General features: G+C 39.7%; 1 protein-coding gene across 1 annotated transcript in view; it reads left to right on the top strand.

Moving 5' to 3' along the window:
* COL3A1 (collagen type III alpha 1 chain) overlaps positions 1-17850 on the top strand; it is a 115937-nt gene extending 98087 nt beyond the window's left edge. Inside the window, exons 42-51 of the mRNA XM_075180053.1 lie at positions 2196-2249; positions 2348-2455; positions 9135-9188; positions 9323-9430; positions 9872-9925; positions 10027-10134; positions 12231-12504; positions 14650-14837; positions 15945-16187; positions 16775-17850. Coding sequence (XP_075036154.1) covers positions 2196-2249; positions 2348-2455; positions 9135-9188; positions 9323-9430; positions 9872-9925; positions 10027-10134; positions 12231-12504; positions 14650-14837; positions 15945-16187; positions 16775-16921 — 1338 coding nt within the window. The 3' untranslated portion in view covers positions 16922-17850. The remainder of the gene's footprint in view (positions 1-2195; positions 2250-2347; positions 2456-9134; positions 9189-9322; positions 9431-9871; positions 9926-10026; positions 10135-12230; positions 12505-14649; positions 14838-15944; positions 16188-16774) is intronic.
* The last annotated feature ends 416 nt before the right edge of the window (positions 17851-18266 follow it).

Here is an 18266-nt window from a genome sequence, read left to right as displayed (position 1 = left end):
TCAGATGTTGCTATGGTATACTGAAGTAAAATTACAAGCATTTCATAATTGGCGAAGGATTTTATTGACAATTACAATAAGTTTGTGCAAAGAGTCAATATTTGCAGTGTTGACCCTTCTTTTTGAAGACCTCTGCAATTATCCCTTGCATGCTGTCAATCAACTTCTAGGCGACATACTGACTGATGACTGCCTATATTGGCATTATCAATGTTTGAAGTTTGTCAGAATTTGTGGGTTTTTGTTTGTCCACCCGCATCTTGAGGATTGACCACAAGTTCTCAATGGGATTAAGGTCTGGGGAGTATCTTGGCCATGACCGAAAATGTCGATGTTTTGATCCCCAAGCCACTTAGTTATCACTTTTGCCTTATGACAAGGTGCTCCGTCATGGTGGAAAAGGCATTGTACGCCACCAAACTGTTTTTGGATGGTTGGGAGAATTTGCTCTTGGAGGATGTTTTGGTACCATTCTTTATTCATGACTGTATTCTTAGGCAAAATTGTGAGTGAGCCCACTCCCTTGGCTGAGATGCAATCCCACACATAAATGGTCTCAGGATGCTTTACTGTTGGCATGACACAGGACTGATGGTAGCACTCACTTTTCCTTCTCTGTACAAGCATTTTTCCAGATGCCCTAAACAATCTGAAAGGGGATTCATCAGAGAAAATTACTTTACCCCAGTCCTCATTAGTCCGATCCCTGTACCTTTTGCAGAATATCAGTCTGTCCCTGATGTTTATCCTGGAGAGGAGTGGCTTCTTTGCTGGCCTTCTTGACACCAGACCATCCTCCAAAAGTCTTTGCCTCTCTGTGCGTGCAGATGCACTAAAACTTGCCTGCTGCTTTTCCTGAATAAGCTCTGCACTGGTGGTGCCCCAATCCCGCAGCTGAATCAACTTTGGGAGACGGTCCTGGTGCTTGCTGGACATTCTTAGGCACCCTGAAGCCTTCATCACAACTATTGAACCTCTCTTCTTGAAGTTCTGGATGATGTCCGATAAATGGTTGATATAGGTGCAATATTACTAGCAGCAATATCCTTGCCTGTGAAGCCCTTTTTGTGCAAAGTAATGATGACTGTACATGTTTCTTTGCAGATAACAATGGTTAACCGAGGAAGGACAATGATTTCAAGCACCACCCTCCTTTTAAAGTTTCCAGTCTATTATTCTAACTCAATCAGCATGACAGAGTGATCTCCAGCCTTGTCCTCGTCAACAGTCTCACCTGTGTTCACAAGAGAATCACTGACCTGATGTCAGCTGGTCCTTTTGAGGCACGGCTAAAATGCAGTGGAAATGTTGTTTTTGGGATAAAGTTCATTGTCATGGCAAAGAAGGACTAATTAATTAATTAATTAATTAATTAATTAATTGCAATTCATGTGATCACTCTTCATGATAATTCTGGAGTATATGCAAATTGCAATCATAAAAACTGAACCAGCAGACTTTGTGAAAAATAATATTTGTGTCATTCTCAAATCTTTTGACCATGACTGTAGAAATATATACAGGGATTTTCTTGTTTATTTGTATCTATGTTTTTTAAAAAACCTTTTTCTGAAAAAAACCTTTTTCTGAATGTATTCATTAATATTGTTTAAACCTCCAATACTACTTTCTGTACTGAGGTGAAATTAAGTTTCATCGTTATTCTGTTATATGGGTGCTCCAAAATGCTGTACCTTTATCACATGAAAAGTTCTAGAAAGCACTTTATATATTAAAAATCACCACCATTCATTGCCGTGTGTCACTAAAGAACATCAGCTTGTACAATGTCCTTAATTTGCTTAGTGCTAAGTTGCTCCCAGTGAACTACATTAATCAAAATTAGTAGAATGTTTCCTAGAATTAACAAGGGGTTAAAACCTGTATATTATTATTATAGTTTATTTGTATACCACCACCATATTATGTAGCGGTTTTTAGAGAATATCAAATAACACTTAAAAATTCACATAAATATGCAGAGAATGTATAAACGTCAAACAGACAGTACACTGGTCAAAATCAAACCGACGATCCCAGCTCTGTGAGGCAGCAATGCTAACAAGTGTGCTACGGTGCTACCCATATCTCATGCATTGGAGTACCCATAACATTCAGAAAATTGTTCCTTAAATGATTATTTCTTCAATATCATGTGCCTTATAAAATTATCTTGAATTTATTATTTAATTTAGGGAAATCCTGGCTCTGATGGTTCGCCTGGACGTGATGGATCTCCTGGATCTAAGGTAAGTATCCAGTTCAGTTATTTCCCATTACAGCTCTATTTTTCTGTTAATTAATTGTGATTGTTATATATCTTTTTGTAACTTTGGCTGTTTAACAGGGTGATCGTGGAGAAAACGGTTCTCCTGGAGCTCCTGGTGCTCCAGGTCACCCTGGTGCTCCAGGCTCTGCAGGTCCTGCTGGAAAATCAGGAGATAGAGGAGAGACGGTAAGTTGTAGTTATCTGTAACACAATAAAAAAAAATATTTATATATACATATATATATATATATATATATATATATATATATATATTTATTAAAATATCATGTTCTTTACAGTAATTTGTCTATTGCAGCTTCTCTGCATGTGCTGCATATTCTGCCTGGTTTACACCAAGCTCTATAATATGTGCAAGGAAACAGTTAAATTGCATTTTAGAGAACTTAGTGTAAAACAGGCCCAGGCACAATGGGTGTTAAAAAAAGCTTATACTAAAGTCATAGAAGTCCTGGGCTATAAAGTGGCTAATAAGAGGTATGATTAGCATACGTTGTCTTTTGCAGATGGCTACACACTAATAAATGCAGAGAACTATTTTTATTTTTATTTGACTTTGCATCAACTGGTTTCAGGACCCTATATTTCACATGCCCGACTGGCTGCTTATATAAAAATATGTGAAAACCTAAAAAGTGTATTATACATTCCTGATTCAGAATTCACTAGTAAGTGGGTAAATATAGGAGCAGGGAGAAGATTGGAGCAGAGGGTGAGGTTTTGAGAGAAGCAGGTGAGGAGACAAAGAGGCAGGAGGTTACCTAGGATGAAAATAGAGGCACATTGTGAGAGTGGACAAAGAAAGGAAGCAGATAAGGGTTGGAGTGTCACATGGAAGACATAAGGGAGAGGTGAAGAAACACAAGGGAGATATTATGGAAAGTTGTAATACTATGAGAGTTATGGAGATATGAGGACAAATGTAAGAACAGATGAGACACTAGAGAAAGATCAATAAACATAGGAGACAGGAGAGGTGGATGGACACAGGGGAGAGGTAATTGGATACAGAAGGGGTGGAAGACACAGGGTCGGATAGCCTTGCATTAGGCAATTTGTTTTACATTATAATATATACCGCTAAAATGTTGGCGGCCCCAGTCATTCATTGCAAATTGCCATGCCAGCACTTCTAAATTCCCACGTTGACCAATAAATATATATACACATATCTCTCTCTCTCTCTCTCTTTATATATATATATATATACACACATATCTCAATAGAAACCAAAAATATATACATTTCCAAAACGGCAATAGTAACCAATGAGACCTGCCTTATTATATTGCACCATGGGTTTTAGTTTTGGAGATATACACATACATATATGCATATACACACATATATATATATATACGTACGTACGTACGTACGTACGTACGTATGCATGTATCTATCTATTTATTTAGATATGTATATATATATATGTTAACCCGTGCATGATACTCATGCATTCTAGTCAAATCAAGCTACTTAAGGTGTTAAAAAGGTTCTTGTCATGCATTTGGGGCTAGGCCAGGCCTCATCAGGGGAAGAGCGTTACTTCCCGACGCAAGCGCCCTTTTTTAACGTGGTTTTGTCCACATGTCACCACCTCATAATTTTTCTCCATCACCTCATCCTTCATCTTTATCGCCACATCTATCCAGATGTCTATCCAGACACAGGAATCTCTCTCAGCGGTCCTGAGTATCACACTCCTCTCGCTCTGTCACCCCCGGCAACCACCCTCCACTGTCACCCCCGGCAACCACCAACCACTCCCAACTGTCACTTCTCCTTAAAGAAATATATATATATTTTTTTAAAATCTTTATAAACACTTTTAACAATTAACAAATTAAATTAACAAATAAAAACATCTTAGTATACCAAATTTCAGCCCTTTCTGAGTTTTTTTCCCACACACACTAAGAATTTAGTAGGTCAGTGTATAACTCCGCCCAGCAGGTGGCGCTGCAGCTTGTTTTTTTTTTTCACACACACACACAGACTAACACACGCCACTAGGCTTTTATATTATAGATATATATGCATGTATATATATATCTGTATATATATATATATATATGTGTATATATATATAGGCACAGCTAATACCCATGGTGCAACATAGGGCAGGTCTTGTTGGTTACTATTGCCGTTTTGTAAATGTATATTTCTCTTTCGTCCAGTCTGGGGGACACTGCTTACCATGGGGGTCGTGGAGGGAGCTTGGGGGAGTTGGCACCTAACTAGTTAACTTTAGTACTGCCGACAGACCCTTCCTCTCTACAATCCCCCTGCCCCCTCTTGTTCAGTTTTTTTTAGGTGCCCGCAGAGTTGGGCAGTGTTTTTTAGTGCTTAGTGTAAATTTATTTTTTTATTTCATTATTTTCGTTTTTTATTCATTTTTTTACAGGTGGCAGCGCTGGAGTGTGTTCTACTATAGAGAACACACTCACAGCAGAACAGCGGCAGGCACTCCCCTGTCAGTTGGGAGCCAGCGGCTCTCACTGACAGGGACAGCAAGAACGAGTGTCTGAATTGGGAGTGACAAGTGGTCTCACAGGACCGCTGTCACTCCTGGAGCCTCCCCGATAACCGGCGCTGCCACTGCAGGCATAGAGCGCCGGTTATCGGATGTTTCTTATGGCGGTGGCCATCTTGGATTTTCGGAAGGGCACAGAGGCGCTGCAGGAAAAGAAGGGGGCTATACCTGGATCCGCCCTCATGCATAGGAGGGGGCATCGGGTATCTTCCGCTCCGGAGACCTCCCCTGGAGGTCTCCACTACTCTGCCACAGAATTCTTTTTATTTTTTCTATTGGCCACAGAGTCGCTGCAGAAGCAGCATTACTGAAGAGAGGGAGTTAATACATAGAGCTCCCCCCCTTCCAGAGAGAGAGATGGTCTGTCCCAGTCTTCTAGCGCCAAGGAGAAGCCCGGGAAGAGAGAACAGAGCTGAGGGAGCAGGCACCATGACCTGCTGTTGGACTTCTCCCCTGTTTGGTCTATGGGCTGAGTATCTAATTTATTTAAACACATTTTCTGATATTGCTGTGTACAAGTGGGCTAGTAGATTTATATTATAGTTCTCCTACCTGCTTATGTATTATTTTGTGTTTTAAAATATTACAAGTACAACTTTTATATTTAGATCAGTTGATTCTTGTAGTTTATTCTTTTCTCTCCACACATTTATATCTCTCTCTCTAGTCGGTGTGTTTGGTGTGCCTTCCTTTATTAGAAATGTCAGATAAGGGAAAGGGCCCTATGGCAAAATATTTCACATGTTCAAAATGTCATGTAAAATTACCTTGTGGGCAGAAGGACCCGTCGGCGCTCTGCTCTGTTTGTGAAGTGGGGGTCCCCCCTGCGCAAACCCAACAGGTTTCAGCCCCTCCATCGGAGGAACCGGCCTGGGTGGCCTCCCTGACACAGTCGGTTTCCTCTTTAGCACAGATGGTTTTTCAATCCAATCAATTGTGGTCTAGTGTGGCAACTTCGGTGGCTAATAATCCAAGTACACCGTTGGGCCTCCCTGCTTCCTCTGGTTGTAGCGGAACGTCTATACCAGGACCTTCCTCATTACAGACGGATCAAGCCACTGTCCCTACAGACCCGCCATGGTCCACAGCATTTATAAAGGGTTTGGATAAACTGAACCAGTTGCTTGAATCCCCAAACATTCCGCCTGCTAGAAGAAAGCGCCCCAGATCTGATAATACCCTTATGGTCCTGTCAGATTGTGAGGGGTTTTCAGAGGAAGAGGGGGAAGTTAATTCTGATCCTGACCAGGTTCTTCCTTTGGGACAGGAAGAAAGCTCTAGAAGCCAATTTATTAACGATTTGGTTTTAGCAGTTAGACAGGCATTGGACCTCCCAGAACCGGAGGATCCTACTCCTAGAGACAGAAATCTTTTTAAGAAGGCCAAAAGAAAGGCTATCCGTTTTCCCCCTTCCGTTGAACTTAAGGATATTGCAGAAGGAGCCTGGAAACAGCCTGATAAAAGATTCACTGTTCCCAAAAGGTTCTCTTCCCTGTACCCCTTGCAGGAAGAGGATGTGGTTCGCTTGGAGAGTATTCCAAAAGTGGATATTCCAATAGCCCGATTGGCCAAACACACTTTACTCCCAGCCCCAGGGTCTGCATCTCTGCAGGATGTTAATGACCGCAGAGTGGAATCCCAGCTGAAATCTATATTTGCGGCTGCGGGTTCTTCCTTTAGGCCCACATTTGCTTCAGCTTGGGTTGCTAGAGCCATGGAAGCATGGGCAGACCAGCTGGCAGAGGCATTACAGGACTCTGAGTTACTTCCCCTGGCTTTGCATTTGAAGGAGGCATCAGGGTAACTTCATGAGGCGGCCCAGAACACAGCGGCTGTATCCTCTTCTATTCAGGCTGCCTCTATCTCAGCAAGAAGAACGTTATGGATGAAATCCTGGGAAGGAGATGCGGAATCAAAAAAGTCCGTGGCAACCATTCCTTTTTCAGCAGCAGGTTTGTTCGGCCCGGTATTGGATACCCTGATCTCCCAGGCAACTGGAGGCAAAAGCACTTCCTTGCCAGTATTCCCTAGCAGGAGCCGGAACCCTCGGGTCAGCTCTTTTCGTCAGCCCTTTCGGGGAACCTCCTTTCCTAGAGGACACTCCTTTAGAGGCAGACAGCCCAATTCTCGAGGCTCCTCTGCCAGGGGGAGATGCTCGTTTGCAGCTAGGCACCAGGCCTCCAAGACCCAGGAGAAGCCTGCGTCCTGATGATCACTCTGTTCCGGAGGGGGCGCCAGTGGGGGGACGTCAGTCTTTGTTTCAGGAACAGTGGGCAGCGTCCTCCCAAGATCCTTGGATCCGGGGTATCATTTCAAAAGGGTACAGGATACACTTGCGGGGACCAGCCCCACATTGTTTCTTTCTCACTCCGCTACCCCGAGATCCATCACGAAGGCAGGCGATACAGGATTGTGTCGCCTCTCTTCTTTCTCAAAGAGTTATCTGCAGGGTCCCAGATTTCCAGAAGGGACAGGGGTTTTATTCAAACCTGTTTCTGGTCAAGAAGCCAGGCGGCTCCTTTCGTCCCATCCTAAACCTAAAGGGCCTCAATGTGCACTTACGGGTGGACAAATTTCGGATGGAATCCCTAAGGTCGGTAATAAACGGCTTAGAGAAGGATCAGTTTATGGCGTCCATAGACATAAAAGACGTATACCTTCACATCCCCATTTGGATCCACCATCAGTCCCTCCTAAGATTCTCGGTGGGATCCTTTCACTATCAGTTTCAGGCCCTCCCCTTTGGCCTCGCAACAGCACCAAGGGTTTTCACGAAGATCATGTCAGTGATGGCAGCATGTCTTCACCTTCAGGGAGTTCAGGTTGTGCCTTATTTAGACGACCTGCTCATCAAATCCTCCACAGAAAATGGCCTACGTCATCACTTATCCCTCACCTTGGCGGTTCTCGAGGGCCATGGATGGCTAATAAATTTAAAGAAATCCCAGTTGGTTCCGTGTCAATGCATGGTTTTCCTAGGGCTCATTATGGATACCAGCCAGCAGAGGGTATTCCTTCCTGTTGAGAAGGGCAGTTCTATTCAGAACATAACAACTCAGGTCTTGTCTTCCCCCAGCCCCTCAATGCACTTGTGCATGCGGCTGCTGGGAAAGATGGTGGCCTCCTTCAAGACCATCCCCTTTGGTCGAGCTCATTCTCAATGTTTTCAGTGGGATCTGTTGACGAAATGGTCGGGATCCCACCTACGCTTAGATCTCCAAAGGATCTCTCTATTCCCGAGGACGAGAGAATCACTCCAGTGGTGGCTGATTCAGGATCACATGACAATGGGCAGGTCCTTCGCTCCATGGTCATGGATCATAGCCACGACGGACGCCAGCCTGAAGGGTTGGGGGGCGGTATTACTGCACCTCCGGCTCCAGGGGTTTTGGTCAGTTCAGGAATCAGCCATGTCAATAAACGTGCTAGAGTTGAAGGCTATTCTTTTGGCTCTCCGGGGGGCCCAGTCCCTCCTCCAGGGCCATCCTGTTAGAGTTCAGTCTGACAATGCCACGGCCGTGGCATTAGTCAACAGGCAGGGAGGAACCAGGAGTGCAGCGGCAATGATAATTGCAGCTCAAATTCTGGTTTGGGCAGAACAGCATGTTCCAGCGATATCGGCAGTATACATTCCAGGAATAAGATATTGGGAGGCCGACTACCTAAGTCGAAACCAGATGATGCCGGGGGAGTGGTCACTCCATCCAGAAGTTTTCCAGTCTCTGGTTCAGAGGTGGGGTCTCCCGGACATAGATCTCATGGCCTCCAGACACAACAGAAAGGTTCTGAGGTTTTGTGCAAGGGCAAGAGATCCCTTAGCGGTGGCAGTGGATGTTATGTTATGACGGTATCAGAGAAACGGATTTAACGTAAGTACATAAATCCTCTTATTTTTGGTTTCTATTGAGACTTGAGAGGTAAGTGTGGTGGTACATTGTTTATGCATGCATAATATTTGAGCACTCTTGAATAGATAACACATATTGAATTTTTCCATATAACATATCATCCTTTAGGTGTAGATACTCTTTAACAGATGTTTTTACAAGGAATCTTCATGAATAGGAGACATACAACTTGTTTCCATTTTATTAGAAGTTGAACCCAGGAGAAATTTAAAATCCAGTCCAATAAGCAATGATTTGCCACATTACATGATATGAAACCTTGCCACATTATGAAATTCCTTAAGAACCCATATGATAAAAAAAAATAGTGGTGCAACATATCACAGATTGCAGCAAATTGTAAGATTTAGTAATCTGTCTGCTAAGTTACATGACATTATTAATTTAACAATTCTAAATTTTACAGGGTCCTTCTGGTCCTGCTGGTCCTTCTGGTCCTGCTGGTGCTCGTGGTGCTCCTGTAAGTTACTTTAAGCATGTCTTTAATAAAATATGTATAATATAAAATATATATGTATAACATTATATAAAGAGGGATAATAACTGTTTTCCATTAATTTACTTGGTAAAGGTACATTTTAATGTATTTTTTAGGGTTCCCAAGGCACACGGGGTGACAAGGGTGAAACCGGTGAACGTGGTACCAATGGAATTAAAGGTCATCGTGGATTCCCTGGCAACCCTGGCCTGCCAGGTCCTCCTGTAAGTATATTCCTTCAAGTTTACAAAATTTATAGTTGTTTTTTTAATTTAGAACATCATATATAGAAACTTTTCAAAAATGACCCATTTCGATAAAAGACTATGGCATATTGCATGTAATGTACTACAGTACATATACTTGTTACATTAGAGCTGTCTAACATCTCCCAACAAGTTGTATGTGACCTTCAGTTTGCCCCATTGTATATTTATATTTAATAGAGAATCCACTAAAACCAAACCAAACATGTACCTGTCCAGTATCACTCAACAAATAAATAGATATTTTACTTATATTTTATTTAAGGAACTAAGTCACCTGTGGTTAACAGTACAGATATTGAGAGATATTGTACTATTGAAAACTCCCAAATTATTTTTGTTTTAATTGATTAGGTCGATTTTTCTGCATTAATTGACAAATTGAACTTTCCATATTAGGGTTCTTCCGGAGAGCAGGGTACTGCTGGATCTCCTGGTCCTCAAGGCCCTAGAGTGAGTATACCATTGCTCACATTTTTTGTTTACAAATGTTTATGCTTCGTTAAGAATAAGAGCTGAACAATTACTTAATACGCTATATGTTACTGTGTTAGGGGCCACCAGGCAATAATGGTGCTGCAGGTAAAGATGGCACTAGCGGATATCCAGGACCCCTTGGCCCTCCAGGTCCCCGTGGAAACAAAGGAGATACCGGTTCAGAGGTAAAAATAAGATTGTTAATATGAAAAATGGTTTTGCTTGTAAGAATGACATGAATTTGGTATTAAAATGTGGTAATTTCCTTGTTTAAATTTAAGTTGATATAAGGGGCACAAGTAAAGTTTGACACGTTACATCAAAATGGAAAGGCGAAAAATAGAGCCGAAAAAAACCCACAATTACATGTGTATATTGAGTCAGATATATCTCAAAGTGTGTCCAGCTCTGCAATAGTGGTATGTGCAGCAGGTTTACGCTAGTAACAGTAAAAAACAGTAGCATACACGCTTGGTTTACGCCAGGAGTCATAAAACATAGAGATTTGACTTGGCCATGCTAATACCCTATTCATACTGCCCCAAAATCCCGGGTTTTCCCGGGGCGAGCTCAAACGACCCGGGTCTTGGTGCAGTATGAATGGTACAAGTCAAAAATCCCGGGTCTAAAAACCCGGGTCTTCAATCCGGGATTTATCGAGGCATAATTCCCGGGTCGGACCCGGGTTGCCTGCACTATGAATGGTGCAACCCGGGTTTTTCAACCCGGGTTGCACAGAAAACAAGATGATTGGCTGTCTGCCTGTCTCTGGAGGATTTAAAGCAGGAGAATACTAAGAATGTATATGAAAAGAAGGGCAGTTTACAGAAATTTTATTAATGGCTATTTCATACATAAATATACCATTGGGTATACATGATTGGAGATATATAGAGAAGGCATACCATCACTATTGTACTTTTTTATATATATAAATCATGCTAATAGATAGAGTATATTTCCCTTTAAAGGTTACTTGTCCTGATTAAAGTGCAGTGCTGTGTATTTATTTGGGTGTCTGATGTAGCTGATATCCCACATTACAGAGGTACAAAAAACCCGGCTTGAAAAACCCGGGATATTGCCGGGGTGGCAGTATGAAAGCTGTATAACAGTGAATGCTAAAATCATATTACTCAGTTTCTACATAATATAATATTTTAAGGGAGTGTCATATACATAAGATAGATTAGTGTCTGGAAAAGCGGTATAAATAAATGCTATTTTGTTAAATATAACTAAAAACAGACAGAAATACAAAATAAAAGTACAAATAAACAACTTCAATTAAACTTCAATTAAATGCAAATATCTGTTGTCTTCCCCTTTAAAAGTCAAACCGGAATATTCTTAACTGTCCTGGTAAAATTGCCAATATCAGTTAAGTAATGTGAATAAAGAGCCACAACTTCATAAAGTACAGCAGCTACACTAATGATTTATATACTATCAGGGAGAGTGGTTCAGATACAATCAGAGAATCATAAGCAGCTGCTGATCTTCATCGTTCTCAGTATTTGTATTTTGCACCAAGTGTCGAGCACACACGAGATATGCCTCCTGAGAGGCGCATATGCTTTTGTATTCAGTTATAACTTTGTCGTATTTACAGGAACACACTCTTACTGGGCTTACTCCTGTCCACCCCTTTCCACCCCTGTATCTCCTCTCTAAGCGTAAGGCGCTAGCATTATATGCAACCGACTTTGCATGCGGGCGCAAGTCATTTTTGCACGCATGACTGGTATGTAATGCATAGTTTAGGCATATTTGCCAACTTTTTATTGCTCCACTCCAGGAGATTCCAGAGGGGAGTTCAGGTAGAAAGTGTGAGGGGCTGTGGGGCTGTGATCACATCACCATGGCCCAGCCACCTGCTGTGTAATGACACGACTCGCAGTATCGCACAATAGGGGCAAAGCTATTAAGATACAAATTGTGACACTGAACACGCCACCTGTTTTTACGGAAGTCCGAGAGGGCCTTCAAAGTTCAGGAGCCTCCCGTACATTCTGGGAGAGTAGGCAAGTATGATTTTATACCTAAAAAAAAAAAACATGCATACTTCCAACTCAAAATAAAATAAGCCTCAATAGCTGCATACTGTACACATGACAACTGAACATCTATAGCATATTTATATGTTGTTATTGAATTGTCATAGATATAGACATCGAAAATGTATTCCTACTAGTTTATGTATCTTTGCTATCATATTAAACTTGTTACAAATGAACGTATATCAAGCACTGTAATTATATCATTGTGCCCTTTTTCATAGGGAGTCAATGGGCAGCCTGGACCTCCAGGGCATCCTGGACCTCCTGGCCCACCTGGTCCTTGTTGCAGTGACAGGGGATCGGACGGTGAGAAAGGGCCAATATCCCCATACTATGGTGACCAAGCATTTGATGCAACTAGTACTTCTGAGATTATGTCTTCACTGAAATCAATCAACAGCCAGATAGAAAACATAATCAGTCCTGATGGCACAAGAAAGAATCCAGTGCGTAACTGCCGTGACCTCAAATTTTGTCACCCAGAATTGAAGAGTGGTAAGTATTGTTCAAACATGCAGGAAAAAGAGGTAAAAGCATCAAGGCACGTCAAGATTTGTCTTTGGGTTTTATAAACCACCAACAATTGATGCATGGTCCTCATGAAAAAGGTTTTTGGACTATAATTTTATACCATAATAATTAGTTTTACCATGGTATTCCATTTCATTTCTCCTAAGAGGAACATTTTTCATATAGATGTCTACTTGTTTATACATTCTAAGACAATGGACATTTTATCTTATAATTTGAAAAATGGAAGATTAATTTCATTCACTTTGCACAGTACAGTAAAGGCTATTCCCACCAAAATGTTACATTTTAATCAACATTTCCCTTCCCCTGTCCAGTTAGGGTTTGGGTTACAAATATCCTATGACAGACAGAAGATGTGATGCAATGCAGGGGGTAATGAGTGCTCCCAAACTTTGAAGATCCCTGTTATTGGACTTCCATAGTTCTGCTATTTGAGGGGGCAGGGGGGGGGATATGTTGATTAAAATGTAACATTTGGATAGAAATATTTTGTGAATATACCAGTTGTTCTGGACAATTTCTACCCACTTCACCCTGGCTGGCCACCCAGGGGGGCCTTACTATGCCAGGGAAGCCTACCCAGTACCTTCTAGTGTTTGTATAGTCACTCAGGCAAATGCAGTTAGAAAAGTACATCAATACATTTATTGTAATAAAAACAATCACTAGAATATTATATACACACAGTAAATAAATGCCAGGCAGGTTCACCACATTATCTGTCTCTTACACCACCAGCCTTAAGGAGTTACAGTCACCTGGCTGTCTTGACTTGACGGCCCATGGATCTGCCAATGTATTTCACTGGTAGAGAACGGCAACTCAACACCAGATCTTGCACCTTCCAGGAATCAAATAACAGAATGAACATCCCCTCCCCTACCCTGGAGCTGCTCATTATATCTAGGGTCAAATTTCCATAGTGTTTTTCCCTCCCTGGGCAACTCCTGGTTCTCTCCTTCTTAAATATTGGTGAGTGCTGGACTAGGGGGTTGAAGGGGGAGTGGAGATGAGCTGTGCTTCCACAGAAGCTCCTTGCTTGCAGTCAAACTGTCTGGACTAGTCCTGTGGAGGAACAATGGATACCAATTTGGCTTCCCCATCCCCTGTATCCTGTAACCTGATCCTTACACATAACCCCTCGTTTCACTTTAAGGATAATTAATAACAGCTTCACTGCAATATCAACAATATACAACAAAAAATATACATATTTATAATGAGCTACACTGTCCCCTTATCCACATGTAATTAGACACTGGAGTTGTACTCTGTTGAGCTGGAGAACAAAAGCAAGGTCTATAAAAGTACATGCTATAATCCACATTTTGTGAGAAACAAGGGACAGGCTGGTTAAGGTGTTATCAAATTCGTTTCGTCACAATATTCTTTTAGTTTGAAAACACTAATTAGTTTATTTAATACTATGTGCACCGATAAGCTATAAACAATATATACCTGGTGTTTGTTTTCATTATGTAAGCTATATTATAAAAATAAGAAAAACTGATTGGTTGCTATGGTCTGTTTTACAATTGGATATGTAGCCGATGGTTAGACATTCCATTGGTCGACATTCAGAAAGTCGCCAACAGTAGATCAACGATTCAAGTATCGACAGTGTTATTAGATAGACAATTCACATGGTGAACAGTATTATTAGATCGTTAATTTTAATGTTGACAATTTCAGTAGATCCACAATTCGAATATCGACCGTATTATTAGGTCAACAAATGAAATGTAGTCAGTATTATTAGGTTGCCAATTCTAATGTAAACAGAATTACTAGGTCAACTATTCAAATGTAGACAGTATTATATGGTTACTGTTAGGGATATTATTGTTGACCTTATAATACTGTCTATATTCGATGTGTTGACTTCATAATACTGTCTACATTCAGTTGTCATCCTAATAATACTGTAGATATCATTGTCAACATTCTAACCCTGTCTATATTATGGTGATCATATAATTTTCGAACATATCTATCACAACCTACAATTGTGACTATTGCACCTTTCTGTTATAGAAGCCCCAGTATCTGTCACCACCACTTATAAGTATACAATCATGAAGTTTTTGTCTTATTTTCTGATTGTAGGAGAATATTGGATTGACCCAAACCAAGGTTGCAAAATGGATGCAATTAAAGTGTTCTGCAACATGGAAACTGGTGAAACTTGTGTAAATGCCAATCCCAGTAGTATCCCACAAAAGAAATGGTACACCAGCTCTGGAAGTGATAAAAAACATGTTTGGTTTGGTGAATCTATGAATGGTGGTTTCCAGGTAAGATTAAAAGAAACATTCAAGTAAAATATTGTTTTCCCTGACATCAGTAGCAAACAAAGTTGTTTTTATGACCCCCAAGATGTTTGAACGTGCATTTTAAAATTGTACTCAACTATAGTACAGTCTACGAGAAACTTATAATGATATAGTGTTAACCTAATGCTGACAGAGTGGGGCAGTCTTTATAGAGGGAATACAAATTATTGATGCAAATATTGAATATTAAAAAAGTACACTCTTTGAATACTCTAATACTCAGGGGTATATCTGTAATTTAATGGTGAGAAGAGAGATTTTCTGTTGCCACTTATTGCAGAAGATCTTGCTATTTAACAATACATTTTCACTAGTTAAGCTGAATGATACACATCACCTGGAAATACTGTCTGGCAGCAGTAAGGCTGAACATATAGCACTTCACCAGGCCATAGTGGAAGCATACACTATGTGCATGCATAAGCTGGCTTATAGCACTTGGGCTTCCAGTTCCACATTTGTGCAAAAAAATAAATGCATAAACAAAATTTAAACAAATATTTTTTTCCATGCCATTAAATTAAGACAGATGTTTATATACATAATAAAACACTTTTTCTTGTCCAGAACCTTTACTACCGCCATCCTGAGATGGCAATGGCAATAGGAGGATAGTGGCAGTACAATCTTAGATTTTGCCAGAGACCCAAGCAAAAGCTATCATTAGCGATACCTGGTCATAGTCATCATCGGCCTGGGGATTTGTTAAATAGGAAGAAGATCTGGTGAAAACTGTCATTTTCTCCCTTTCTTACATTGCCTTTTTCCTTGGATATTATCTTTAGATATTACTATATATAATATACTCTGTGTTGATTGGATTTTAAGGTAGATAGATAGTAATAGTAACGTTACAAAATAGATCCCTATTTCTTTACAGAAGTAGACTGACAGATGAAATGTATGTACTTAGAAATATTGACATGTACAAAATAATCATTTGCGCAGTCTAGCAGATAAACAAACATATGTTTCCCATCAAAGAGGATTCTTGCCATATGGTATTTAAACACAGTTTAGATAATATACTGAGATTTGATTTTAACAATTACTGTGTCTATATTCTAGTTTAGCTATGGCAATCCAGAGTTCCCAGAAGATGTTTCTGATGTTCAGATGGCATTCCTCAGAATTCTGTCCAGCAGAGGCTATCAGAATATCACCTACCACTGCAAGAATAGTATTGCATACATGGATGGACAGAACGGAAATGTTAAGAAGGCTCTAAAATTCATGAGCTCTACTGAAAGTGAGCTCAAAGCTGAAGGAAATAGCAAATTCACATACACTGTTTTGGAAGATGGTTGCACTGTGAGTATATTATATCCTACATTTTCTCTATTTGATTACACATTTCTACGAATATATATTTAGTATGGTCTATAAAGATCAGTTTCTCTCATAAAGGTATAAATGACCTCTCCATCCAAAATGATTAACAATTCTCTTCTCCCAATTATGCTGAATGAGCTTTTAACCATCCAATCATTCTAGCAGTATACAGAGCTCAAATCTGCTCCAAGCTCATAACAACATGGAGTTGATCTGATTTGTTTGCAGATAAGACCCTCATTTCTAGATACCTACTTTGGCTGGTTGATTGTGTAGTTTAAATTTATAATCTAAACTTTAAATATGCATAAGCTTTTATTAACTGTTTTTGCATTTATTACTCATATTAATCTACAGAGGTACCTACAGACATTTGTGAGGTTAACAAAATGCCTATGACATATCTGTCCTCTTTGGCCCTTTCCTTGAAGAGCTTTATAGTGCATCTAGATTGAGTATTTAGATTCTTTAAAAGGCATTAAAATTAAACTAAAATTAACATTGTTTTGCTTCATATAAACAATATTGTTTGTCTATTTATCATTTTCAAATTGTTTTATTTACAGAAACACACAGGAGAATGGAGCCGAACAGTATTTGAGTATAGAACACGCAAAACCATGAGGTTGCCTATTGTGGATATTGCACCTATGGATATTGGTGGATCAGATCAAGAATTCGGTGTTGAAGTGGGGCCTGTATGCTTTTTGTAAATTTAGGGTTTTACTTAATTTTAAATCACAGCAAATGATCAACACTCCATTTCTTTCCCTCTTGTAATTGTGTCAGCAAAATAAACTGTGTACCAGTAATTTATTTTCCAAACATTGTGGAAAAAAGGGATAATTGGATGGAGAGGGCTATATTTTTGCTATAACACAAACTAAATGCTTTTGCTCTATTTTTTGTACAAATGTCTTATTTTGAAAATATCTGAATGGTGCTATAAAAAGTAAAAATTCATTACTGAAAATACTGTGTAATGTACCTTCTACATATTTTGCCAACTTGCAAAGCACTGATCAATCTATGCATCAAACTCCACCCATCTTTCTAACCAAGATGAAGTTCACAACATACCGAAAAGAACTTCCATGTTTCAACTACCTCATCATGGACAGAATGTAGGGAGAGTTTGATGAGGCAGAGAAATAATGACTTAGCTCAATTCAACACTGTACAGCTAATATCTGGCCTCTAAAGCAATTTGTCAATCACAGATAGTATTTTGTATAGCATGTATTGTCTAGAATTGATTGATCAAAGACATTCAGTTTTTATAGGTGCTTTCTATATTTTCCCGTCTTTGCTGGCCAAGACCACTAAAATAGAAGGGAAGTTCAAAGATCAGACATCATGGTGCTAAAAATTAACATGTTTCCACTCTAAAACTATGTGCCAAAGAAGTACTGGCGAGTATGAACAAAATGTAATAAAAAAAAGTTTCACAACAAAAGAAAAATGTTTGTCTCCTGTTCACAATTATTGCTGGCATTCATCTTCTTGATGACATGTTCATTATTAGTCATTAGACATAGATGGAATGACTGAAATACAGTTGACAGGCGTTATCTATCTTTGTAAACTTTTTATATGGTTGTTGAGTAGAGGGACACACAATAAAGAAGATATACCAAATTCATTAATGCTTGATTTTGTTTTTTTTTCTTATAGTATCAATGTTTTAATGGAAAAATTATAATCTCATTAAAGTATTTAGTGCCTATACATAAATGCTACATATTCATATGGTTGCTAAGATTGAAAAAATACATACTCCCATCAAGTTCAACCTTTTATTTACAAAAAAAAACCAGGTTGATTCAGAGGAAGGCAAAAAGTACAAAGCAATAAAACATGACCTGATTTGCCTTGAGATGGAGGAAAATTCATTCCTTAACCATTTTGGAAAACTGGTCAATTTCATGAATCAACATCCTAACATGCTTAGTCATTAATGCCAATAGACTTGTATGTTCTGTTTTGCTAAGAATATATTCAAATCTTTCTAATCTACAGTGACTGCAAATACCAGTTCTTGTGGAGTAGCTATCTACA

The sequence above is a fragment of the Mixophyes fleayi genome, chromosome 7, assembly GCF_038048845.1.
Source record: "Mixophyes fleayi isolate aMixFle1 chromosome 7, aMixFle1.hap1, whole genome shotgun sequence".
Lineage (NCBI taxonomy): Eukaryota > Metazoa > Chordata > Amphibia > Anura > Limnodynastidae > Mixophyes > Mixophyes fleayi.
The sequence above is the reverse complement of the archived record's forward strand: the minus strand, read 5'-3'. Positions and strand labels throughout refer to the sequence as shown.